The 27803-nt window shown below is 37.9% G+C and overlaps 1 protein-coding gene across 1 annotated transcript in view; it reads left to right on the top strand.

The window, feature by feature from the left end:
• Nucleotides 1-16462, top strand: part of LOC142160953 (alpha-2-macroglobulin-like) — a 92866-nt gene extending 76404 nt beyond the window's left edge. Inside the window, exons 28-36 of the mRNA XM_075216093.1 lie at nt 4774-4936; nt 7317-7522; nt 9532-9747; nt 9825-9946; nt 11407-11497; nt 11639-11707; nt 12755-12857; nt 13202-13243; nt 16312-16462. Coding sequence (XP_075072194.1) covers nt 4774-4936; nt 7317-7522; nt 9532-9747; nt 9825-9946; nt 11407-11497; nt 11639-11707; nt 12755-12857; nt 13202-13243; nt 16312-16334 — 1035 coding nt within the window. The 3' untranslated portion in view covers nt 16335-16462. The remainder of the gene's footprint in view (nt 1-4773; nt 4937-7316; nt 7523-9531; nt 9748-9824; nt 9947-11406; nt 11498-11638; nt 11708-12754; nt 12858-13201; nt 13244-16311) is intronic.
• Nucleotides 16463-27803: the final 11341 nt, after the last annotated feature.

Here is a 27803-nt window from a genome sequence, read left to right as displayed (position 1 = left end):
GAAAACCATATGTCAACTGCGTGTCGATGCCTGACGTAGAAATACATGTGTATTTTGAATAGGATGCATCTTAATACTGCAAATTTCTGACCATATTTTTACGTGTACATTTGGGCCATAAAATTGCATACAACTGTAAATCAGGTCATTAACGTTAATGTTTACCCTAGAGTGTTTTCAGAGCTGTAGGGATTCATGTATCTGAAATCTTCATTGGTTAGAAACTAAGTGAACGGATATTTGGCCAGTTGCGTGCACTGGACTGGTAGCTGTAGAGTTTCTAGTGAGTTCTTACAGTTAGGCTTTCACATTGAGGAGCTCCATTTCAGATGGATTTGTAGGTAATCAGCAAGTAGACTGGAGTTTTTCTGTTTCCAAAAAACGAGTCTACTCTGCTACTGGCACTGATAATTCTCAGTGAGAGGGAGAGAGTTAGCTTGAAGAACTTGCCTGGGTACCTGAGCAAGCTATCTACTGCACACTTCCAGGTTATAACCGATTTTGACCTCTCCATCCTCCCTTCATTAAGGTTCAATAAATTGTTAAGAAGTATTCAAAACTGCTTCACACTACGCCATCACACTGGGAGCTCCAACTCTCCACCCCGAGACCATACCTACTGCAGTTCAGTTACAAAATGTTGATAGGGTCCTTGCATGACATTATGCTTCTTCAGAGCCAGGTAGGAAAAGTTGATTCCAATAAACTAAGTGGAATCGGTTGGCTGGTGACCTTATCGAGACCAGCAAATATTATCTTTTTTATGGAAATGGGTAAAGAATACAGTGGTGCCATTCAATGCATATAATATACATAAACATGCTGTTAAGTGGGGTTATCAAGTGGGCTTAACCTTTATTTTTAAAATACTGGCTCCCTACTCTCTCCACATTGATGCTCATGATGGTGAACTGACAGGTGAGCAACAGAGTGCGATTGTGCCAGGTGCTGTGATACCTTAGAGTACCAGACAAAAAAAGAGAGGAACAGATGAAGGCATCTGTAGGGTAGGAGAAATGAAGAGAGAAAAGAGGGGATACAAGCAAGCAGATAAGAGGTAGAAAAAGGAAGGAGTGAAAAATGGGGACAAATAAAAGAAAGAAGAGGCACAGTGTGAATAAGTGTCACGGTGCAAACTGGAGTTTAATGGACCACCTGGTCTTCACCAGGTACTGCTGCAAGATGGTATGGACTTTGCTGCTGGGAGCCCACAGGTCGCAGCCCTCCATCTGCCGTCTGATGTGTCTAGCTAGAGAATGATGTCAGCAGGGAGGCACCAAATCAGTAGGCAAAGGCCTAGTCAGAAACAAGCCGAAGACTGAGGTCACATGCACAGGTTCCAAACAACAGACAAGCCGGAGTCTGGGTCACAGGCAAAGGTTGAAAATAAAAGGGAAAATGAAGCCAATATACAGTAATGATCAAATTGCAGCAAACAGCTGGTAAGAGCTGACAGTCTGGCAGTGATTTCTGCACAGAGTGGGGTTTAAATAGCTGATAGGATTCGTTATGTGTCAGGAATCACAAGACTGAAACCAGGAAGTGAAGCCAGAGATCACATGCATCCGGTGCTGAGACCGCTAAGTAAAAACGGAGATTGACGCTGCCTTGTGATAATAAGAGAGTGGAAAGTATGTGAGAGAGGAGTAAAATGAGGAATAAGGAAACAAGGGGTCTGATTCATTAAGACACACAGAACAAACGTATTACACATTTGTTTTTAAAAAAAAACGACCGTAATTCGGCATATGAACATCCTTATACAATTACAAGCAGATCTGAAGAAACGTTTTTTGTTAAATACAGGTGTAGGTACACACTGTCTATACGGCACTTGCCCTATGCAGACAGACACAATTGCTGGATAAGTACAACATGTATGTGAAATATAGAATGCACAGAATTAAAAAATTATTCAATTATTGTCACCTGTTAATAATATAGTAATTAATTAAAAAACATTTTTTAAAAACGTTTTTTCTTCATCCATGAAATACATTTATTATGATGTTATTAATGCCTACTGTACATAGAATGCATTTCTACAGTTGCTCTCGATTGCAAATATATTTTCCATCATGCAGTCCCGACCATCATCACTATCACTCGGCGTTTACACCTGATCTGTAGCTAGTGTAAGTGATACAACTGAAAAACACGTACCTGAGAGATGCCCAAAGCTTGAATCGGATTCTGCTGCTTGCGCTCGAGCTTGGCATGCCCTTGCTGTACATTGACTATTGCCCTCCATGTTTCACCCATGACATTGCAGACGGTAGTAAGTGTCATTTGCGTTCATAGATTAATTGAATGTACTTGCGTTCACTAGCCTAAAGTCCATTTCTGGGCATGCGCAGTGCAATGTTTTATGCAATATATGGCACATCTCAGCATTTATGTTCCTTAATGAATCATGCCCAATATGAGTAAAGAAAGGCAGAGAATGGACATATAGCTAAAAGGGGGGAGTGATAGAGTCCAACAAAGAAAATAAGAAGGGAAGTAACGAAAACATAGTGAATCCTATCAAGGTTTAATAAGGGGAGGCAGATCAGAGATTAGAAATAAGAGATTAGTAGACACAATAACAGAGATTAGCTAAGAAAGAATAGGAGGAGACTAGTACCCATAATTAGAGGTAAAGCAAAGTAGAAAAATACAGTGTAGAAGCTGACAGGATACTTGAGGAGGATAATATATAGAGAAAGCAAGTGGAATGTGCAAGTCTGTGTGTGAATAGTCCCACAGGGGGATATTATAAAATAAATACTGGGACTAATGTTATCATAGAGAGGTTTGAGAATTTAGTTATAGACAGAGTATTAATGCGCAAAAAGGAGGGCGCAAAAATGAATACACAACAGTTGATAGTATGTTTGAATAGATGTTTATAGCTCTTTTTTGATGATATAAATGGTGCCAAAATAGGAGGTTTAAAAAAGCTGTCAGCGTAAGAGAAAAAAAGTGATCTTACCCTATATGGCCCTGATCGCTGGTCCCGGGACTCGATCTGATTAGTTTTCTTCTGTAACTCTTAAAAGCACTTTAAAAATAAGGATTGTGGAGCATCTATACAATATTAAAAGAAGACTCATAGTGTTCCCAACCATTTTTCCAATAATTCTACATGCAACCCTAATAAACTTAAATTTTTAGGAATACAGAAGGTTAACCATTTTTAGAGAGGTGGAGATAATATATCAAATATTTCACGCCAAGAAACAAAGTGGATATATATGGGTAAAACCCTCATACCATATGATTTAAATAGTGACTTTGATTTGGGATCATTTTTAAAGATCTAATTTTATTCTTTTTACCTTTTTAACTTTATAATACTTTTTGTACTATATGTCATTATTTCATTTTATTTCTAATAAATTTTATGGAAACCAAATATAAAGTTTTTTAATGGTGCTTAACCAATAGGGACTCGGCAGGCTCTATATAAGACCTTTTCCATCCATCTCACAACATCCTTGAAAAAGTCCAGTATATCGGATGAAACGCGTTGGGTGAACTTTGATTCCACTCAGCCACCGTAGTTCACATTACTTCATCCTGTTTGCTATGTGCGGCGGGACGGCTGGTTATCAAAACGCTAAGAAATAGGATTTCTTCAAAACAACTTGTCCGGAAAATTCCTGAAGTAACTATCAACTTCATAACAGGTTCAGCCACCGCTGACTGTCAGAGTTACAGAAGAAAACTAATCAGATCGAGTCCCGGGACCAGCGATCAGGGCCATATAGGGTAAAGTCACTTTTTTTCTCTTACGCTGACAGCTTTTTGAAACCTCCTATTTTGGCACCACTCATATCATCAAAAAAGAGCTATAAACATCAATTCAAACATACTATCAACTGTTGTGTATTCATTTTTGCGCCCTCCTTTTTGCTCATTAATATTCTATTTCTAGAGGTGCTGCATTATTCATACGAGAGCGCTCTCCTTTTTTATCTATTTATAGACAGAGTAGATTAGGGATAGAGTTACGAAGAAGACAATTGCATCTACCTGGCTAATGTAAAAGAGAGAGATATCTACCAGATTACTTCTGGACTACAGGGAGGACTGTAAGAGCCTAGATCAGCATTCTAAGGAACCACAACCGTTCCATGGACACAGGACATCTTGGCGGACAGATAAATGTTGAGACACACACACTGCAGTGTCAACCAAATTCTAAAAATGATTACTTACAAGTCCTGGCCAGGTGACCTAGCTACCGATCTTTCAACTCTACTGAGTAAAACATTTACCAGCCATTAGAATTTTTTTGTTAGAGATGCTGGAATCTAATTACGATGGAATCTAAATGTGCTGTATGCAGAAAGTATTATTTGACTATTGTTACTCACTAAAGTAGACCAGTCCCATTCTACTCTTAAGCCTTTCCTACTCCCTTTCCTTTTCCTTTGCCTTACCCTTTTTTTCCCAAAAAAATAATCTGTTTCTTACTTTTTGTGAGTGGGGAGCTTCAGCTTTCTCTGCAATAGTTTTATTGACACTTTCCTACTCTAACTCAGGTGAGCAAAAGTAGTTACTATATTGCGCCTTGTAAGAGTAGTACATACATTGTCACACCATGAGAAATCTAACATATACTGTATATATTTAATATATTTGTACACTGTCAACTTAAACCCGATACATTACATAGTTAACAACCAATTATACACATGTAATATCTACACCCATTTTTTAGGATTAGTTCAAATTAAATTGAGCCAACAAGAGGTTTTCAGGAAACACTATGTTCTTGTGTTTTAGGATCCTCTTATTAGGGGTGCTATGTCCTGTCTGGGGAACGCTACTGTGAACGTGAAGAATGTATATACCCAGGCTCTGTTGGCGTATGCCTTCACTCTGTCTGGGGAGACAGAGCTCAGGAAAAGTTTGCTGGATAAACTGGATGAAAAAGCTGTGCGAGAAGGTAAGTGATGTGCTCATCTGTTATTACAAGAGGCTTATTTCTTTTTCTCTAAACCAACTCTTTGTTCAATGATAGATAGCAGTCAGATGAGCTAAAGGTTAACAGAAGAGCTCATTGTGGACCAATCATTTTATATATACAAGTGTATGTCATTATAATCATACCTGCGTGCAGGACTGGGCAGTATAGGTACATACTGTACAATTGTAAAGCGCTACGGAATTTGCTGGCGCTATATAAATAAATGATGATGATGATACTGAGAAGTGTTAAAGGCTAAGAGACAGTGAGAGTATGAAAATAACAATGTGTATAGGAAACGATGTGGAAAAACTGGACCGATAATATAAGGCCAACACAATGGAACAATGGTTAGCATTGCTGCCTCATGAAAATGGGCGTGCTTGTGGTAGGGAATATAGACTTTAAGCTCCAGTAGGGCATGGACTGACTACATAGGACAGTAACTGAGCAAGCACAAGATGGCTGCCCCACCGTTTGCTAAATATTTAAAGTATTTTGAATCCTATTGGAGAGAAGCACTCTATAAAGAATAATTATTATTAATTTTTTATATTATTCAAAGGGGCATATTCAATCGACGGCAGGATCGCCGAAAATCCCGCGCTCTAAAAATATTACCATTAATACGGTTATATCTCGCTGGATTTCAGCTCGCAGCTCCCTGAGCCGTCAATTGAATACCCCCCAAAATGTCTAAAAATCTATCAAGAGAGCAAAGTGGTTCATGCCAAATTTGGTGGTAATCAGAGAAAGGATACCCTAGTTCTGGCAGCTTGAATTTACCCATTTTGCAAAAATTTTGTTACTTCCAGTTTTGGGGGGTTTGTGGGACTGCATAACTTAATACATACATTGTTATAAGACCTGGGGATATATTTACTAAACTGTGGGTTTGAAAAAGTATAGCTGTTGCCTGTAGCAACCAATCAGATTCTAGCTGTCATTTATTTAGTACATTCTACAAAATGACAGCTAGAATCTGATTGGTTGCTATAGGCAACATCTACACTTTTTCAAACCAAAACAAAAAACTTGAAATAACAAAATGGGAAGACTTTCGACAATCGTGTCACTACACACACTGACCTGACTTTCGAACGAGCGGTCGTAAGTCGGCTGGTTAAGGCGATTATTGGACGAAAAACCTGTAGTGTGTACCCAGCTTTAGACTGCTACTTCCTTCTACATTATCCACTTCTCTGCCATTTCATTCAGTTGAAACGAGGGACAATATTTAGCTATTTAGCCTTATATCAATTAAAGTGCACCTTGGTATTTTAACAAGATCTTTAAGTATTGGTATAGATAACATTTTCATTTTAAAATTGTGTTTATGGAATGTAAACATTACTTCCTCGTCAAATGCTGTCCAAAAATGAATTGTTTAATTAATGGAACAGGGTTGTGGAATTTGAAATACTACAAACAAGCCATTTAATAGAAGACTTTTAGGGCCTGATTCATTAAGGATCTTAAATTAAGAAATATCTTATTTATGTCTCCTGGACAAAACCATGTTACAATGCAAGGGGTGAAAATTAGTTTTCTGTTTTGCACATAAGTTAAATACTGACTTTTTTATGTAGCACACAAATACTTGATAGCTTATTTGTACACTGAAATTTAAAGTTGATATTTGTGTGCTACATGAAAAAACAGTCAGTATTTAACTTATGTGCAAAACAGAAAACTAATTTTCACCCCTTGCATTGTAACATGGTTTTGTCCAGGAGACATAAATATTTCTTAATTTAAGATCCTTAATGAATCAGGCCCTTGATTGCTATTTCATAACTAAGTTTTTTCTCCGCACTAATTAATGTAATTATTGTGTTGGTTTTTTTGTGGGGTTTTTGTAGTCCATATAAAATTAAGCACATATTGAAGGATATTTTATATTGTAAGCTTTACAAGCTAAGTCCTCTTTTCCAGATTGTACTTTAATCCTATTTCACCCTTGTACATTGTTACATAGTGATAACTCTAGATATTACTAACAAGAAAGGTTCGTGAGTGTCCGGATTTGTTGTGGCAGCAGAATAGATATCTCTGTACTTGTTTATCTTGAGTGGCTGGTGCTATTAATTTAATCTTTTATCCATTTACATAAAATGAGCTTTACATCATTCTAACAGAGTGAATTAACTCATTATATATGTATATAATGTTATTTACAGTAAAATTGTCAATAAGGATGGGAAGCTGATTAGTAATAGGTATCCTATATTGAATATGTCTATAAAAAGAAGCAATGTGAAAATAGACAAAAATGAAATTTTAGGTTAAGAAAAATTATCGTTTGCCCAGTCAATAAAAATGTATTTATTTCTTAAATTAATTTTTCTATTTTGCCCAGATGGACAGCTGCACTGGGAGCGTAACATTAAACCTCAACCCAGCGACTCATTCTGGTACCGAGCTCCATCTGCAGAAGTGGAGATGACCTCCTATGTGCTCCTTGCTTATCTCTCCAGCCCCAAACCGGACCTAGGCAAAGCTTCAGCGATTGTGAGATGGTTGCTCAAACAGCAAAATCCAAACGGAGGATTCGCCTCTACACAGGTATAAGGTTAGGAAAAAGGAGGTAAAAATAAGTGTAGTCAAAAAACTTATCTAGACAAAAGAGACAGTAAAAAAAATACATAAAGTAATGACGTTTTTTTGCAATAATTCTAAGTTCTGATGTTAAATCCAAAATTGAAGATCTAAATTGTAGTAAAAGTAAAATTCTTGATCCAGCAACAAAGTTTTCTGTATTTTTACTGCATTTAGCCTGAGTGTTGTGCCCAGACATACTACCACGGGTAGTGCCCGTTTCATTGTTGTTAGACAATAGGTAGAATCTAGTAACTGAAAAGCAAATACATATTAAATTAACTCACTATATTTTGCTGCCCATGGAAACCTGTTGGCTGAAAGAGCTCATTATTGGCACATTTTATGATCTGTACAAACTTTGTGCTGCAGTGTCCTGATTTAATTTTTTGGGTTTTTAACACCAATTATTATTATATGGTTTGTGAACAGATGAGGCGTAATAAAACAAATTATATGGGATTTAAGTAGCATTAAACCGCAGACAAATTAAAATTCTTAATGTGAACCTAGCGGCAGCCATTTTGTGAGCTGAACCAATGTTTATGATAATATAGCTTGTTGATTCACAAGAAACCAGTGACCTCTCTGAAGCACAGATAGGTACAATTACAAATGTTTTGGTGTTAAAGTGTTCTACTTTAATTTTTCTGTCTTTTGTAACTTTCCTTTCCTTAAACAAGTGTTGAAATTCTGCCACGATAGGCATGCAAGGACACAACTGAGAATCTTAAATGGCATACTCAGAAATGTATTGAATTATGCATTAAATTATGCTTTTCCAAAAATCTATTTTCTTCTGCTCTTAGCAGTAGGAGATTGCATTCAAAAGTGATGTTTTAATTTGATGAAGATTATTGTTACCATGTGAGATGAATTAGCAATGTTTTTTGAGTCTATGGGGTATATTTACTAAACTGTGGGTTTGAAAAAGTGGAGATGTTGCCTATAAGAACCAATCAGATTCTAGTTATTTATTTAGTACATTCAACAAAATGACAGCTAGAATCTGATTGGTTGCTATAGGCAACATCTCCACTTTCTCAAACCTGCAGTTTAGTAAATATACACCCATGTCTTATTTAATATTTGTCTTTCGACTTGCTGTTAAAATGTCCAATTTTGAGGCCAATGAAAATGATGCATAATTGTGTCCCATTTTTACACAAAAGAGCATTTTATACTTTAATTTGCAACCCCACGTGTCTGAGAGAGTGTTAATTTAAAAGGAAATGATTGGTAGAGCCAAATACATTTTCTACATTTCCATGGCAATTTGGCCAATAGGCTCCTTTGTCACTGGAGTCTATGGGGGGAATTCAATTGGCCGCGTTATTTGAAAAAGTAATGCGGCCTAAGCACTATTACCGTTATTACGGCAATAGAGCGCGTAAATACCGTTATTAGAAAGCCGGGTTAATAGTACCGTAATAACGGTAATAGTTTTTACACAACGGTACCCTATGACTAGTGTTTCATTTTACCGACAAATAACAAAATTTTCTACAGCAGGTATCCTAAAGTAAACCGAGATTACAGGCAGAGAGATCTAGTTATCCCAAATGGATTGCTCAAGCTATCCAGGATATGCTACAGAAACAGTTGGACATCCGGACTTGACTTAGGCCCACAGTAGCCAGATGCGAAAACTGTGTTGAGGGCTGCTGCCCTCATTCATTATCGGACAAACAATATATGTCTTGACCCCATTATGAAATTGGTTTAATAACTTCCAAGTACTTACCCTACTGTTTACTGTCTCCTCAAGCCAATCATGACAAATCTCACTTCTAGCAGATGTATGTATTAGTAATATACCCCTCTTGTACATACAGTATGTTTGTAATATCCTTTTTTCAACCTATCTGTCGAACAACTGGCTAGAATCCTAGAATTAGTTTGACTTATTTTTCTATAATGTTTTACAGTTTCATTTCTATCAGTCTAGATCTGAAACGTTCTTCCCTTCTCCACAGGACACAGTTGTGGCTCTTCAGGCTCTAGCAAAGTATGCAGAAGTCACATTCACTAAGGAAGGGAATGTGAATGTAACAATTAGCTCCAAGACAGGATTTCTGGAGCAGTTTCATGTGGATAACAATAACCGGCTCCTGCTCCAGAGAGCGACACTACCGACCATCCCTGGAGAGTATACGGTGACATCTACAGGAAGTGGCTGCGTCTCTGTAAATGTCAGTGGAAACTTCCTCTCACTCTTCTTACCTCTCTCACAGTCTCTATTACTCATCACATATTCCTCATCCCACAGACAGCCCTGAGATACAACATCCCTCCACCCAGTAGTAACGCCACCTTTGCAGTTACAGTAGAGGTAAAACCAGGTCAATGTGTGGATCCAGTGAAGAAGCTTGAAATTCACATCACTGCAAAGTAAGCAACATTTATGTTTGGAATCACACATCTATGTCACTTTGTATCATCTGCAAGGCTTGAAATATAATTGTGTACCCATCTAATTGTTCTTTCTTATCACCATTTACTATTTTTACTACCATTTATAAATTAATTGATTGACTGTTGTACTGGAACTCTATACTATACTATTGCTGGAGTACCAGTTCCTTCAGGTCTGCCTAAAATGTGGACATGATCATCCTAAATGTCATATATTCAAGGCCTTTCCTCTTATAAGGTGAGGTGGAAAACCTCATCTCAGGCAACACAATCTAGTGGTGGCAGAGATAAAGTTCTCATAATGCTTTATGGCCTACAAACACCATATTACCTCTCTCTTATTTCTGATCACAGTGCTATGTAATAATGGAGTGGAGTGGAGTAGATTCACTCACGTTGTCAACCAATGCATTTCTTCCTGGAAGCAAGCGCAATGGAAAAAAAAGGGTTCAGGAGAGTAACCGTGTCATAGTGCAGTCAGGCAGCATAAGCAGCAGCAAACACCTTGTATAATAGACCGTAAACGAAACTGAGATAAAAACTATTGTTCTATATAAATAAGTTTATTTCATTTTTTAAATCTAAATTATTTTATAGCCCCTTTAATATTGCTATATTTCTTACTTATATTTTTTTCCAGATTCAAAAATTAGCTTAGAAAAACAGACGTAGTGCCAATGAATCCTAGAATCACGTTCACACTTTCCACATGGAAAAAGATACAGCCAGAAAATATTAAAATATAAAACACCAGATAATATATTGCATCTTGCATTAGACCAATCGCTGTGCGCTATCTCCAGCCGTAGAGACATGGATGTAACACAGTAGTAGTAGGCAGTATGGATGTATATAAGTGGCCCATTGTACATTCTGCTGTCTTATAATCTGCAGTCCTCCCAACCATCCTGATTTAGACGGGACAGACCCGTTTTGAGGTTTGTCCCGCTGGTGGCAAATTTCACTGTTCTCTGCTGCTGTGCATGCATTAAAGGTGTGCACGGCAGTGAAGGTGTTTAGAGAGGAGAGGAGGGGAGAACGGTGCAGCCTAGCATTTCAAGATCACTGGGCACACCCTAGGGTGTGACCACACCACCATTGTGCCGTGACCACGTCCCATCATGATGTGTCCACACTCCTGTTGTGTCATGGCCACGCCCCATGTCCCAATGTCACCTAGCCAAATGTTGGGAGGTATGAGTCTGTGTGACTAAAAGTGCCCCCTGCTAGCCAGTTTCACCGTTCTTTCAGTTCAGAAATTTGGTTATTCATACAGTAATCAACTGATTAAAACTAAAGCAATGTTTCTAATAGATAATAAGACTACACTCTTAAAAATCTTTTTAATTCCTCTGATACTCTACTTATATCTTCATTAAGTTATTGAGTGACACTCACATTAAGACTGTCTCCTCACTGCATTTTTACTCACTCAGATACACAGGTTCCAGGGAGAAATCTAACATGGCCATTATAGAGGTGAAGATGCTATCTGGATACATACCAGTGAAGAGCACAGTAAGGAAGGCAAGTCAGTTCTGGCATTGGAATCCTCCTCATCAACCATCAGAGTGGGAGAGCCAATCTTCTGGAGGTTGTTGGTTCGCTCAGTATAAACATTTTACCTCTAGTGAAGTCATGTTATATCTGATTTTTTTTTCCTTACAGTTGGAAAATGACAAATCGATTCAGAGAAGTGACATACAGACTGACATGGTGACACTGTACCTGGATGAGGTTAGATATACAAACATGCAGATCCCTAAATATGACAATTAATTAAAGATGGATAGTTCATGGTGCTATGCAGCAAAACCTGTGGTTTTCCTAGGAAACATCTATAATTTAGTTAATTGCACCACCTCCAACCAAGCACCTTAGAATAAAACATGTTTACTGCTGACAGTAGGGGATTAAACGTACTATGTGTCCTGGCAGACAATGTCTAGAGATGAGGTTCACCCACACACACAGTAAAAGGACATTTCTACCTTCAGATTTCATGCTCACTTCCCTACTGCTTCCCTATTGTTATATTTACTAAATTTGTTGTATTACCATTTTCACATTGGTTAGCAATGGGGCCTCACAGTGCCGGGGTCATGAGTTTCATTCTGACCATTGCCCGATCTGTGTGGAGTTTGTATGTTCCCCCTGTCTTTATATGGGTTTCCTCCTACACTTCAGAAACATACTGCTAGCTTAATGGGCTCCTGACAGAAGGTGTATGTTATGGAATTTAATTTGTACACTGCAGGGACTGATGTGAGAGCAACTATATATCCTCTGTATAGCACTGCATACAATGATTGGTGTGCTATACAAATAAAATTATAAAAATTAATTATTATCTTCCTGGCATCATCTCTACATTTCAGAAATATCTGTGCATTATCTAGTCAGAGTTTTTTGGTTTTATTGCCTTGAATGCAAGAAGTTCTGTATCCAATAATAAACAAGTCTGTTTATATCTTAGATTGCGAAACGCACAGAAGAAATTCAGAAACATAAAATAATGCATTTTTAGTCAAAGTAGTAGACATGTACTAGCCAATAAATTAATGCTATATGAAGGTGGTCAACACATTTTATTGTTTGCTCTCTCTCAACGGGTCCTACTTATGTGTTTAAGCCTTTTTGCTTTGTCTAATGACCTTTTGGTACAGCTATTATTATTATTATGTTTATGTATTTATTTTACCATACATATTACAATTACTTTATTGTGATTCTCCATACTGAATCTTGCTCATAGTCCTGATCATGTCCTCTTCCCCTTTGTAGCTTGGACACCGTACTATCAATCTGTCCTTCCAAGTTGAGCAGGATATTGAAGTCAGGGACCTGAAACCAGCCACAGTGAAAGTCTATGATTACTATGAGACAGGTAATACCTCTCATTTTAAAATAGATAGACATACAAGACTAGAGGTGAGGGAGACTGCTGGGATTTTCTGATTGTTTAAATACTCTTTCCACATAATATTTTTTTAATAGATAAAGCAATAAGCTGACCTGTTATGTGAGCAAACAACCCTGGTGTATGCTGATGAATACTGTTTCTTTAGTACACTGAACTGTTACTGTAGATATTTTACAGATTATGGAAGTTTAGTTTCTCTTTGATAAAGTACACAGATGTTTTACTGTGAAAGAACCTACACAACAGAAAGGGACAAATAATGGCTTATAATAACAACTAATGGAATCTTTTCTCTACTTATCTTCCAGATGAACAAGCAGTTGCAGAATACAACTCTCCCTGCAGCACTGGTAAAACCATTGTGATTACTAAAACTCCTCTGTTGTCTATCTGCCCTTCTACATTTATGTACAGATTGGTCTATTTCATGACTTTATTGTTGCCTTGATGGACAAAATACTTTTTGAGGGTATTTCCAATGAGAAGGCAGATTGCCAAGATGGGGACTGCTCAGTACACATTTGTGTTCATGCTTACAGTGGGTATGAGTGTGAGGAAATGAAGATGAAAAGCCTAGCGAGTTCACCTGTACGTGGGTAAAGACTCACACCCAAGCAGATATCCAACTGAACAACAGCAACTGGCACATAACCAGCATATGTACAGGAGTAATAGGTTACAGGTATATGTAATAGAACATACAATATGATACCAGTCTTAATATGGCCACCTTGGGAAATCAAACTATAGGCTTACACTTCGTTACCAACTCATTGTACGCTCCTTAGTACAAGTTTCGGGAATGCTGAGCCCCAGTAACTGCCAACAAGGCAGCGGTCCTGCTTCACTGTCACCTCGCTTTTGGCGAGCGCACAGATTCACAATACCTGGGGTAACTTACCCAAATGAAGAGGAATAAGGGTCCTCGCAGTCTTTCTTTCGATCTCCATTAGCTGGCAGGACCATAACTTCTTACACCAGTCTTATTATATCATATGTATGAATGTTGGAAGTGCCCCCACAATAAAGAGATTATTTTCCCTTTTTTATTTTCTTACACCAGCCTGACAGGTAGCGTCACATTCCGATTTTCAATACCTTGACCCCCAAATGTTCTCTGTTGCCCCTTCTTATACCTCCAGAATAGCCTCAGGCTGTATGGGTGTGTCTGGCTTTTCTCTGTGTCCTAGGATTATAAACCCTAGGAATACAATCAACGCTTCCTAATTAAGGTGATTAAATCAGGCACACAGAGTCACCATGTCTGGTGTGGGAATACACTCCTAACCCTTATTTAGTTTGCCTAGCGATGTAAATACCAGCACAAACTTACAGTCTCTAACTTTTATCCTGTAACATGTGGGTAAATAGCAATGTCATAGCAGAGGAGAATAATTACTGTCTATATAAATGGTAACAGCATAATGTAATGTTGGCTAATCACTGCAGTGTGCTTTAAGCATATCACTTCCCTGATTAAATTTGAAACAGTGGGGGGACACCAGCGCTACCTAGATCTCCTGTGGTCTACGTAGCCAAAGAATCTTCCACCTCACCCATCCTCACTGCCCCTATTCTCTCCCTTATACGTCAACTGGCTTCCTTTGTGCTTGAGTTTTGTTCACCCTCCCTTAGGATGTAAGCGCATTTGAGCAGGGCCCTCTTCCCTCCTGTCTCCATACCTGTCCTTCTGCTCCGGCTTTACAGCATTAGCCTGCCTGGAGCTTCTGAAGTTTGGTATTTATTGTTTACTGTCCTGTAATATCTCACCCTGTATAGTCTACTGTTTGTGCAGTGTACGGCGCTGCGGAACTCTTGTGGCGCATAACAAATAAAGGATAATAATAATAATAGCTTCTGTTAAATGACCTGATAAAATAATTAACGTTGTACGATCTAGAATACACATAGACTTACTTGTATGGCATAATGAAACAATAGGAAGCTCTAAGGCTAACCTGAATACCTCACCTACATTGTAACAGATAACATAACACAATGTCATATATTACAATCATTAAGGCTGATATTCAAACATAGTATGAGATGAACAGAGACTTGCTATGGAGAATGAGAAGACACACATACGGAAGGCAGATAATAATAATGTGCATTGGGGCAGGGCACTCTAGGAGGACATGGGGATAAAAAGTACATATTCAGTGGATTTCATCACAATGAGCATACCCAGGATTACTTAACTCAATGTGTTGGTTTCCTATTACTGCTATACAATAGCTTGTCTACAAGAAGAGTAAGGACTGCATTTATCATAGATGTCTTCCCTTATCATTATGAGAGGATATGCCCAAATTATTAATTATGTAACCCACATACCAATACGGTTCTATATAATTCTCCACATTTCCATCATGTTTAATGGAAGAAAAAATTGGTTGATCGTTTGTAACGCTTCTAGAGGGATACGTTCTCATTATAATTCTTTGCAGATACATTAATGACATCAGACAGCAAAGTTCAGAGATGTTTTGCTTGTACAGTGCGGTTCAGTTTATTTGCATCAACTAGTATTTCCCTAAAAGGCTCACTAAACTTAAATTGACTTAAAAGAGTTAGGCCCCTATTTAGCAAAATGTGGAGATTATTTTTGTTTTTCATCAAAATGATAAATATAATCAGTTATTGTGGCAATTAATTAAGAAAATATGTCTGGGCAGCTCAGTGATATTCAAATACCCTGACAACAATGGCCAGAGTGGTAAGGGTTAGCTTGTCACTTCATCAGGCCAGTCTCTATTGCCGGCTTCCACATGGGCACTGGAACTGAAAGTCTACATTTGGGATGTAAGTTCCACTTCTATAAAAAAAAAAAAACTGTACAAGAAATAGAAAAAAAATATTTCTATATTTTTTTATTTTTTTGCTCTGTAGTTGCGTGGAGGCTATTGTTCTCTGTCATCAGCCCTTTTTCTGGCTAAAAGAGTTTGGCTGGAGTGTTATTCCAAGGGGAGTTACTGACAGGAAGGAATTTTGGCCAAAAAAATCCTCCTTCACAATTACAATTTTATCTCCTATATCCTGTTCTCTGATAAGATTTTGAAATGTTTACATTGTTTCATTTATATTTTAGGTTTATTCTTTTTTTAAATTGACACAACTCTTAATACGTGAGATTTACCCATAAATTACTGTACCGTATCTTTTTAAAAATCATGTTACATTGACAAAAGAAATATTTTCTCCATTTTCTGTCTAAATGCAAAACTCGATTGTACAATGTAGAACAGTTATTGTTATAAAACAAAATGTTTTATAGTTATTTTAATATCATTAAATGTAATATACTTAACACACAGTGCAGCAGCTGCTTTCAATTGTGTTATAAGTTATTTTCCCTTTAAACCTGACACCATTTCTAAAACCAAATACTCCTCTCTGATTTTCTGTTGATTTCTAGGTGAGACAGGAAATGCAAGATAAAAATTGTATAAGCCTTCATTCTTGTACTCATGAGAAACTGACAAGCATTCCTGGAAGATGCACAGTAACATTTTTAAATTTTGTTAGACAGCAATATTCTGCAACAATAAAATATAACTTTTATAGTGTCTGTGTTTACAAGTTAATTCACTGACTACCGCGTCTCACTTTTTATGATACAATTATTAAACTGACGTTGTGAATGAATTAAGTTACAGGTACCAATACCAACCGTGAATTAAATATATTTTAGGCTTGTTTTATCCTCTTTACCAATTATATTCCCATATTGACTTAATATGCACAGAAACAGCAAAATGAGAAGACTGACCAATCAATAAAAGACAGGAACAACATTTATCAAAAATCTGCCCCCTATTCAGATCTCTCTCTGTACAGATTGTACAGATTTTATATAGGATAATTTACTCCTTGCTGTAAATGACAAGGATATTACTGCAGAATTCACAGAGGTGGTCTATGACCATATAAAAGCACAAAGCCACATGCAAAGTGCTCTTATACAGGAAACGGGACTCTGATGTAAATTCTCTATAAAACACTTATCATGCTACTGTATTGTTTATGAAAATCTGTGTCTGAATTATAAGAAATAGCAAATTCCCTACTCTAAATTATCACAGTAAATTATTACAAGGCAGATTTTCATAATCTGTATTCAAATAATCTTGTCCAAAAGAAAAAGAGTTATCTGGAAAATGAGTCTATGCCCCACCTACCTGGAGTTAAGAGCATGACACAGGCTTCTACTGACAATAAACACCCACCTGCAGACCGAGTAAACTGAATTATTGATTATCAGTATATGTGTTTTGTGGGCAAAGGAGGTGACTGCGGACTATAAAACATATACTTTTTCTAACCCTCTGGTTCCCCCATGTTTGTCAGTCATATTTAAGCTTGTGTATATTCTATTCTGACAGTAGTAAAATAACTGACAGCTTGTTTCGTTAGCATGCACGCTAGTCCATTGTTTCAGTCTAGGCAAAAAGTTTTATTGTCCACCAGTCCTGTATGAATGCACTTCACACCAGGGGGTCTCCTGTCTTCCTTTAGCTTTGATCTGTGTGTGCTAGCATAGGAAAACGGTCCACAGACAGAGCTCTACGTTTAATTACAAAGGGTGGCATTGTGGATTCAAATGTAAGTGTGTCTGGAGTGTGGTCTTTCCTGTTTATGCAAACTCTGCTGTCACATAACAATACCTGTTCCTAATTATGCTATATTGGGATCCTCTGGTGGGCACCACTGGATAAGAAGTACAAAGTACATTTAGATTTTTTTTATTCTTATAGTGAACACAATGTCAGCATTTGCAATTGCCATTAGAAATATACATTTAGTTGTTGTTTGAGCCATTTGTTGCCATAGTACAGTTGTTCCCAAACAGCTGGAGCAGAGGTCAAACTGGTGTGAATGTAAAGAATTATCACAAAGATATGATGGGAACCTTTGTTGAGTACTACTTAGAATAGAGTGGCAACAGTGGCCTATTAACTGCTGGGAACCTCTGGTGGGCACCACTGGATATGATATGCTGGGAACCTCTGGCAGGCCCCACTGGATATGATGTGCTTGACACTGCTGCTTATTATATAGTAGGCATTGTTATTTATAAAATGATAAACACTGCTTTCATATTTTATGTTTATGTGTCACAAATAGTTTAAAGATTCATCTATGTGTGTTACTGCTTGCAAATTTTGGGAACCACTGTCAAAACATTTTAGAAATTCTGTGAGATTGAATATGGTTATACTATTGCTATCACCAAAACACATATAACAACTATAAAATAAAACACAATTGTTATTGTTTTTATATACAAAATAAAAAAAATAAGTTTACTCTTCTAAATTAAGTAAAAAGTACTAGAAGACCAATTACATTTATCATATGTACAGAATAGTAGTCTGTTAGAAATTATTTGGATTTGAAGATACAAGACTGCGGACACTGTAGACAAATTTTCTGGGCATTCGGTTCATCATCCAGGCCAGCATGCAACATTAACCTGAATTAAAAAAAGAGTATAAATATACATTATAGATCCACATTGCTGTGTTTGTCCTGTAGTACGTGCATTTTTACAGACAATAAATAACAGCCTTGCATTCACATTGTCATGGCTCTTTCCTTCCTACCTGAGTCTGCTCACCTCCTTTCTATCCGTTGACAACATTTACATTTCCTCAATTACAGAGATTCACTGCCTAGGAGTTATCCTTGTGTAGCGGTCCAGAGACTGAACAGGAGTCCAGTAGCAATAAGGTAGGCAGGGCACAAAAAGATAACAAATAATGGTCAATAATAGCCGGGTTCGGTACACAGTAAGGGTTCAGGCAGAGGCGTAGTCAACAACAAGCAGAGGTCGGTACACGAGTAGTAGATAACTGAAGGAAGAATGCAGGAACAGGAACTAGATTACAGGCAATAGCACAATATTCTGGCAAGGAAGACAGGAACAGGCCAGCTTTTTATGGGAAGTCAGGGGGAGGAACTAGAACATGCTGAAACATCAGGGTATCAATGCAACTGAGCTAGAATACAGAGTGAAGGCAAGGAGCTGTCCAGAATCCAGAATAGCTCAGTCAGTAAAGGAGCAGTCCACAGAAGCAGAAGTCCTGGGTTTGAATCCTGACACCTTGACTCCTCCTTCTCTTTCTCTCCCCACATTCAGTCTTTCACCTTCTCATGTTGCTTTCACCTGCAAAATATCTCCAGGATCTGACCATACCCTGGACGCAACCAAGACCCTCATTCACTCCCTTTGTCATCTTTCGTTTGAAGCACTGTAAGCTTCTATATGGCCTTACTTTCTCCTGCCACTCCACTCCATCCTCAACCATGCTACTCATCTTAATTTTCTTTCCCACTGCTCTGACCCTGCGTTCCTTCTCTGCCAGTCACTACGCTAGCTTCCTTTCTGCTACAGAATCCAGTTCAAACTCCTTACCATTGCCAACAAAGACCTCAACCAATCCCCTCACTTACATCTCCAACCTCATCTCAGTCCACCATCCCTTACACCCTCTCCAATCTTCCAGTGAAAGCCGCCTACTCCACCTCACTCACTATCACCTCTCACTCCCACCTCCAAGACTTCCCCCATGCTGCACCCTTCCTAACATACGCCTACTCATCTCTATCACAGTGTCCCACCCCCTCTGTGTCACACCCTCCACTTTAGATTACAAGTTCTCAAAAGCGACCTTGTTCCCTTGTGTCCTTCATCTTTTTTTAACTATGCCAACAGCACACCTGCTTGTTTTTCCTCTTGTCCTCAATCAGTAGCCTTTGAAAAAGTTTACCTTCCTAGCGGACGAAATGTGTCAGATAAACCTCAATTGACAGTAGCATATCTTTGGATAAGCAGAGCATCATAATCTACCTATTACTGGACACATTGGACTTTAACCCTAAAAGCAGCTTTACCACTCTATTTCTACCCTTAGGAACAAGCAGCACTCCTAATCGTGATCTATTTTCATGCTGTGTGAACTTCAAAGGGGAGGGAATTTCTCCCACACCAGCCAGAGCACTCATTACATATCATTAAGATAGTGAAGATAAAGGTCACATAGTGTCCAAAAGACATTCCAGTGCTTACTTTTGACCCTCAATTGTGGATGTGGGATTAGCTCCAAAGTAAGGAAGCAGCTGTTTTTGGGTGAGACTATGAAAATTTCAGTTCTTGTACCACTGCTTAATTAAGCGTGATTTCAGACTTTCAATATCTTTATATGCCTTGGATTTAGAATTTTATACAAAGTGTACTGGCCACACACTTTGTTTTTTGATGTAGACTACACAAGTGAGAATACTGCAATTTCCATTCTTTTACGCTGCATGTTAGTTCTGCTGTTTTGGATCCAATCTTTATTTTGGAGGTCATATATACACTTGTATTTTAGCATATGTGCAATATAATGTTGTATTTGAATTTTAGTTGATATAATGTATCGCAATAAATATTTTTAATTAGAACGATATCCACCATCTGTCACTATTTTTTATATGGTCTGTTCTATTGGCGCACCGAATCTTATTGTTAATTCAATCAGTAGCCTGTTTGCTGCACCCTTACTCCTGGATACACACTCAATTTGTTCTGACTTGCTTCCCTACGTCTCATTGCTTTTTTCTTCATGTCTTCGGGAGAGGCAATTTCCTGCCGTGCACCCCTCTATTGCTGATCCAGCTAATCATTTGCTGTGTATTATACTGTTCTTCCTATATTGTAGTGCACTCTTTTTGATCTTATTTGTTATGTTATGTAATGCCCTGTACGGTATACTGTATACTGTATGCTCTCTGTACAATATTGCAAAACCTTTGTGACGATTTATAAATAAAAGATAATAATAGCTAATTTATAAGAACCAGTATTATGCCACAGACCACAAGAGTCCAGGTTTAAACATCACCCTAAGATCGAGAAATGCAAATCACTCTTCATGTGCCCCAATTGACTAAAGTTGCTGGATTTCTAGCAAAGATACAACCAGAGATGCAGAGTGATCAAGCCAACTTGTAAATGAACAGTTTTGAACTGGTTAGTGCATGATATGGATTTATGGCTTTGTGGTGCAGGGCTTGAAGTTTAATCCTGCACTTTTTGAAATAATGCAATTTATGTGGCAAGAGCATACTTCTGGTGAAGTTTTAATATCAGGATGGTAAAGTATTTGATGCCATAAAGATTCCATACAATATCTTTTAACCCTAAACACTAAATAAACAAAGTCCAGTTCTCTAGACACCAGTCAGCTTCTCTAGCATACGCCACTCTGAACAGTGAAACAAACAGGTTTTTATACCTGACAATCCTCCCACGGCCCTAGCTTTATGGGCAAGTGACACTCTCACCTTCTCATCACCTGCTTCTGTTTGATCACTCATACTGCAGGCACACCCTGTTAGCTTGCTACATGAGAAAAGACACTTCCAAAGCATGTAAGTTAATCAAACGCTATACTTTTATTTTGTCATACATATGTCCTCCTCCTGTTTATCCTTAAACTAGTGCACTGCTGCACAAATATGTAACGCTGTTTGCATTCTTTCTCTACAGATTGTCAGTTAAATACCTACCTTTGTTACACTGGTTATAAACTAGCTATAATAATGTTACTATCTTTAGTTAGGTGCTTTTACTACATTACTTGTAGTTGAGGATTATTAGCCTTCTTCTATCCCACAACTCTATAATCCTAACGAGAGCAATGTCTGGATACTCTACAACCCCTCTTATACAACAACCTTGCAGCTCTACTGCAAGGTTGCTTCCATTGTGTAAACCTTAGATTTAATACTATATAGTTATCTCATTCATCAAGGAACGCAAAATGAATGTAAGCGGATCTAAAGATACATATGTTAATGAATATGGGCTTAGGTTCATTCAGGTCTGACAGACAATACACAGCAGGATACATCCAATACGTATGTGGAATAATATAAAAAATACTCAATGTCACCCGTAAATATTAAAAAAAATAAAACTTTTTTTCCCCCCATAAAATACATTTATTGGGATGTTACGAATATCTACTGTACATAAAATGCATTTTTACAGCTTCTCCTGATTGGGAACACATGTCCTAACATGCATACAAAGCCGTCATCACTAGTAATTGGCAGTTACACCAGACCTGTAGCTGGTGCAAAAGATACAACTGAAAATCACGCACCTTTGAGGTGTCCAAAGATTGAATTGGACGCGACTGCATGTGCTCAAGCTTGGAAAGTCCTTACTGTACGTTCTATTCCATACACCAGATTCTATGGTCTCTGGTATATGGTTAGTTTCTGACAATGCCCAGTGCGATTTTATTCCAAATATGGCATGTATCTGCATTTACACTCTTTAATCAATCAGGCCCAGTTACACAAAAAGCTCTAAGAGAGGTTAGTATTGATGACAAATAGAAGCGTGTTACACTATAGATGATAAATGGAAACCTGGCCTTATGGAATAGGTTTTCAGAGTATGCAATACCAAGGGTCAATTTATACAAGTTCCCCTAGCTGTATGGCAAGGACTGTTATGGTTAATTGATATGTTAAGGACGGTTATAAATCAATTGTGTTTGGTATTTTTCAGTAATTTGGAGGTGACCTCTTTATTCCCATATGAAGTCTAAGGGCTAGATTTACTAAGCTGTGGGTTTGAAAAAGTGGGGATGTTGCCTATAGCAACCAATCAGATTCTATCTGTCATTTTGTGGAAGGTACTAAATAAATGAAATCTAGAATCTGATTGGTTGCTATAGGCAACATCCCCACTTTTTCAAACCCACAGCTTAGTAAATCTAGCCCTAAGTATCATTTTGTTATGTAGATAAAGTACATGATACAGCAACCCAATGGGATGCTGTTATATTGAGAACAGTGAACATGAATATGATAATGTAACATTACTATGTGTATGTAAATCTGACATAAATAAAACAAAGCAACGTTCTCAGTATAGTGTTCCTTTAATTGGTTGGTTTCCTATAGACACCAACAATGAACCACAGTCATACATCAAAGGGTCTGTATACCTGGTGCACACATCACACTTGAATCCTCGTTGTGGTCACAGTTGTGTATGGTCCACGGTCGGTGGGAACACTGCCACAGGACGGACTCTGTGCCTTTGCAATTCACTTCATCCAGCAAAATACTCCCACTCCCACGACCAAAGCGTGACATCCCTGGGGCTTGAAGAGCCTGGCCGCAGCCCAGCTGCCTGCACACGACCACAGCTGAAGAGAGACCCCATAAGTCGTCACATACTGTTCCCCACACACCTTGGTAAAAAACTTCAACACGTCCCTCGCAGCGATTGTTTCCATTTACAAGACGCAGGTTGAGAGCAATATCTATTGACATGGGAAATGAGACCAAACAAATGAATGGATATTGAGCCAAAGCAGCTGAAAAAATGTCTAGTAGCATTTACATAACATTGTATTGATAAGGGTGCATTACATTTTTGCCTTCATCTTTAAGTGATCTCCGCCACCTTTGAAGATGAGTAAGACTGAAATCCTTTTATGGGGAGAAAAACGCTCTGCATCCCCTTCCCCACATTCACCAAGTGGATTCTCTCCACCCTTGAAGCTCATTCAACTATCTCCTCCAGCAATACAAAAGGGGGAACTGAATGAGCCGCGAAGTGTATCCTAAACGTCCGTGAGACACTTCACGGAGGAGATTTTAAAGAAATCTCCGCTCATTTTACCTCGCGCCCCATAGAGGTGCTGAGAGCGCAAAACTTGGGGTAAATGGGCCCAAACCTTGCAGACACTGTGGTGCTAGAATGGAACAAAATAAAATTACATTTTACAGAAATTTTATTATTTTAATCATTTATGGATGTGGTAAAATCAGTTTAAATAAAAACAATGGAGGTCACCTATGAAGTGCAAAATATCCAATGTACAGCATCAAATTTGACTCCATTGTATGGCTTTATTTGTGCAAGTGCTCCTAGATCCAAGGGCATCGATTTGCAGAGAAGGATACTGGCATTTGCAGAGAAGGTGTTGGTCCAAGTGAGGGCAATCATTACGAAGCAAAGACTAGGCTCACATTTGCAAATAGATTTTTGAAAGCGATAAAGGGGTAGAGAGAGCACGATTTTAGGAGCACGTATTGAATTTTGTACCAGCTCAGAGCTTGTAGGCTTAAGGTCATGTCCTATATTTTTAATGGGGCTTATTTTCTAACTTCATGTTGCACTTCAGATGAGAAGAACTTTTCTAGGCGGACTACAAACCATGTAATAAGATGCTTTATACATGATAAAGTTTATACATGGAATAAAAACCCAGTATTCCCTCACTATCATGAGAAATTATTATTAAGTCATGATTGAGGCTAACTGAGAAGTATCTTATGAGAAAAACTAAAAAGTTTAAGTTAAGAAAAGGAGTTGTAGGAGGTGGGATTGTGGCAAGACATTCACAGTTTTGCACAGTGCACTTCTTCAGATTTGTCAACTTCTCCACACACTAAAGCGTATTCCTAGTTTGCAAAAGCATCTCCCAAGAGTGGAGTGTAAGTGTACACCGTGATGTGAGCAAGGCAAACCATACACACGCACACTGCAAAACCAAAACCTTTGGCAGTGCACATACAGTTCTCTTCATTAATGACTTAGACTGTGGTTGAGCACTGGAAAAGTTGATTTATTTCTTGCAAAATACTGTTTATAGACTGTGTTAAAATGTACGCAAAACAATTAATTGTAAAGCTGTAAAAATACAACAGGAAAAAAAGCATAACATGATATAAATACACTTGGAAACTAAACCTACTTTTACATGGTTTTTTTTTACATTTTTTTATACAAAATAAAACAATTGTGTTAAAAAAAATATGCAGTTTAAGGAAAAAATATTCAGACAACCTTTTAAATTGTGAGATGAGAACTCACCTGTTGTGTTTTCCTTTACTGTAGATGTAGAAAATAATCCTACAGCAAAGTAAAAATAGAATTAAATAAAAAAATGTAGTGAAAATATACAGTAAGCAAAAGCTTGAAAAACTATCAGCAGAACGTGAGCAATAATATCTAAAGTTATGGGAACTAAATTAACTAATGGGAACATTTTAGTCATTTTTAGTTCACTTTTGTAGCTTTTTTGCTAGTTTTATTAATTTAACCTGTTAAGTTACCTGGGGCTTTTGTTGAAGGAGATCCAGCAGCTGCAGAGAAAATAATATAATTCATAAGCTGCCAATCATTTATTAAAAAACTTAATAAGTACAGTTTAGTGGACAGACTGGATAGAGCAGAGATCATGAAATCATTCTAAAAATAGATCCTGGTAATAACAGTTAAAGGGAAATTGACAGAGAGGTAGCAAAAGTTAACACAATGAAATACTTCCCCAACTTATATGTTTGAACTTTATGTCATATAAAAGTGCTTTTTGGGTGATCTTGCTGCATCAGTTTGACATAATCCTCACATCACTACTCTGTGCTGTTGGAGGATTCTGTTCTTTCTACTATATATATTGGGCTTCCTGTTTGCTTCCATTCCCCTGCACATATCATCATGAATGAATAGATGAAGACTGACTAGAATAAGGTACTACTCAAAACACCCTAAAAATACATAGGTAAAATATTTACTAATTTAAACCCTTAGCTGCTACGGCTTTTCTCACCCCTTTGCTGAGCACTTTTGGGCTCATCACATATTATATATTTCCTGCTGATCAAAAACAATCAACAGGGAATAAATAAATAGGGGAGTTCCCTCTTTAAAATGAGGGTATCCTTATATTTCTAATTGCCAATGATATGGATATAGAGGCTCTAAAAGAGCATGTCCCTGGTTTTCACATAGGCATTAATAGATTTTGCGCGAGCACTCGCATGCTGTGACACTGGCGTGCAGGCGCAAGCAAGTTTCTAATTCTGGAAAGAATCCTTTCCTCCAGCAGTACCAGAACCATGAGACCATGGTGGGAAGTGATCTCTAGGTTTTCTTAACCCCTTAAATGGAACTCAACCTTAGCATATTAGGGTAGAGGACAAATCCCACTCGTCCATAGCACTGAAGGGGTTGATTTAACAAGGGTTTTGCGAAGTTATAACTAAAACTACCACCCGACCTTTAAAAAAAATAAAAACATAGCAAACCATAAAAAGTACAGATAATAAATTAGGCAGGCGAGATTTGCCATGTTCTTTTATGCCATTAAATCTTATGCTTCACAGCGATACCAGCATTGAGCTCTAGACCCATTGAAGAATCATGTATCTAGGCAAACTACTTTACCAATTGTTGGGTCTGGGATGAACTTGAGAAAGAGATCAGTTTACATAGACAGCAATATGTTTTGTAAATCAGTGAAACCAAGGTGGCTTGACATGTCTGAACTAAAGAATTGTGGTATCATATACTACATAGTTGCTGTCCCTATCAGCTGAAAAGTTTAACTTGATGTGATTCTACAAAAGCTTGATTTTATGTAAGCACTACTATTGCATTTAGTATGCTGTTCTTTGCTGCTTAAGAAATTGTATGCCTTTTAATGCACTAAAAGTCCCTCCCTTGTTTAATGATGTAATTAAAAAAAATTATATACACATAGATATATATATACACATACATGTGTGTGTGTATGTGTGTATATATATATATATATATATATATATATATATACACACACACACATATTCAAGAAGTAGAGAGGGCACTCAACGTTTAAAACAGATTATTCTTCATTTTCAGTCCAGTCTCTTTACATTGTGGCCCATGTTTTGGTCTCACATCGCTGTAACACTGTGGGGTGTGGATACATGCGCTAGAATTGACAATTTTCTGGGATGAACTACAGCTGACAACCTTTTGGCACTATATGTAGTCAGGTAATTATAATGTTGTCTTGTCTATGCTGGTCTTGTCTGCTGTTGTACATAAATCTGTCTTGAAAGAGGTCTGGATGTGAGACTAAAACGTTGACTATAATGTAAAGAAACTGGATTAAAAATAAAGAATGATGAGTCTCCTCTCCACTCTTTGAATATGTACTGCCTGCTATGGTAAAGGAACCTATTGGGGAGCATCCAAAGGGGGATTTACTTGAAGATGTGAGTGCAGTTTGTTACAATAATTTTCGTCCCTCCTGCAAGAGTCACCACTTGCCCTCAAATCTCCATCACTGTCAATAACACAATTTCCTCAGTCCCCCAAGTCTGCTGCCTTGGTGTCACACTTGACTCCGCCTTCTGCTTTATTCCTCACATCCAGATGAAAAACATTGCCAGAATATGCCCTTTTCTTACTCAACATGCTAACAAACCCCCTATCCATTCTCTCATCATCCCCTGTCTTGACTATTGCAACCTCCTGCTATCTGGCATTCATGACACCCATATATCCACACTTCAATCCATCCTAAGTGCTTCCGCAAGGCTGATCTTCCTCTCTCACTGCTCCACATCTGTACCACTTTGTAAATCCCTGCACTGGCTTCCTGTGTACTCCAGAATCAAAGTCAAATTCCTCACCCTCACCTACAAAGTCCTCAACAACACTACCCCTTCATACAACTCAAATCTCATATCAAAATACTGTTTCTCCCACCCTCTTAGATTTGACCTGCGCTTTGTCTCGTCTCTGGTAACCACCTCTCACTCCTGCCTATAAGACTTCTCCCATGCTGCCCCCCACTAATGGAATTCCCTAGCACACTCAATCAGACTTTGAATCTTTAGATGCTCCTTGAAACTCCATCTCTTTTTTAGAGGTCACCTTATTCCCGGTAACACTATTCACACTAATGCACCCTCACAACTGTTCCAATCTCCACTCTGAGCCACACTCGCTCCTCTTGTTTCAGCTGTTCCCTCTTCCACTTAGAATGTAAGCTCTCTAATGAGCAGTGTCCTCTATACCCATAGTTTTCACGTTTCCATTTATTTTGTCTATTTTGTATG

This window comes from Mixophyes fleayi, chromosome 6 (assembly GCF_038048845.1).
Source record: "Mixophyes fleayi isolate aMixFle1 chromosome 6, aMixFle1.hap1, whole genome shotgun sequence".
In the NCBI taxonomy this organism is placed as follows: domain Eukaryota; kingdom Metazoa; phylum Chordata; class Amphibia; order Anura; family Limnodynastidae; genus Mixophyes; species Mixophyes fleayi.
The sequence above is the reverse complement of the archived record's forward strand: the minus strand, read 5'-3'. Positions and strand labels throughout refer to the sequence as shown.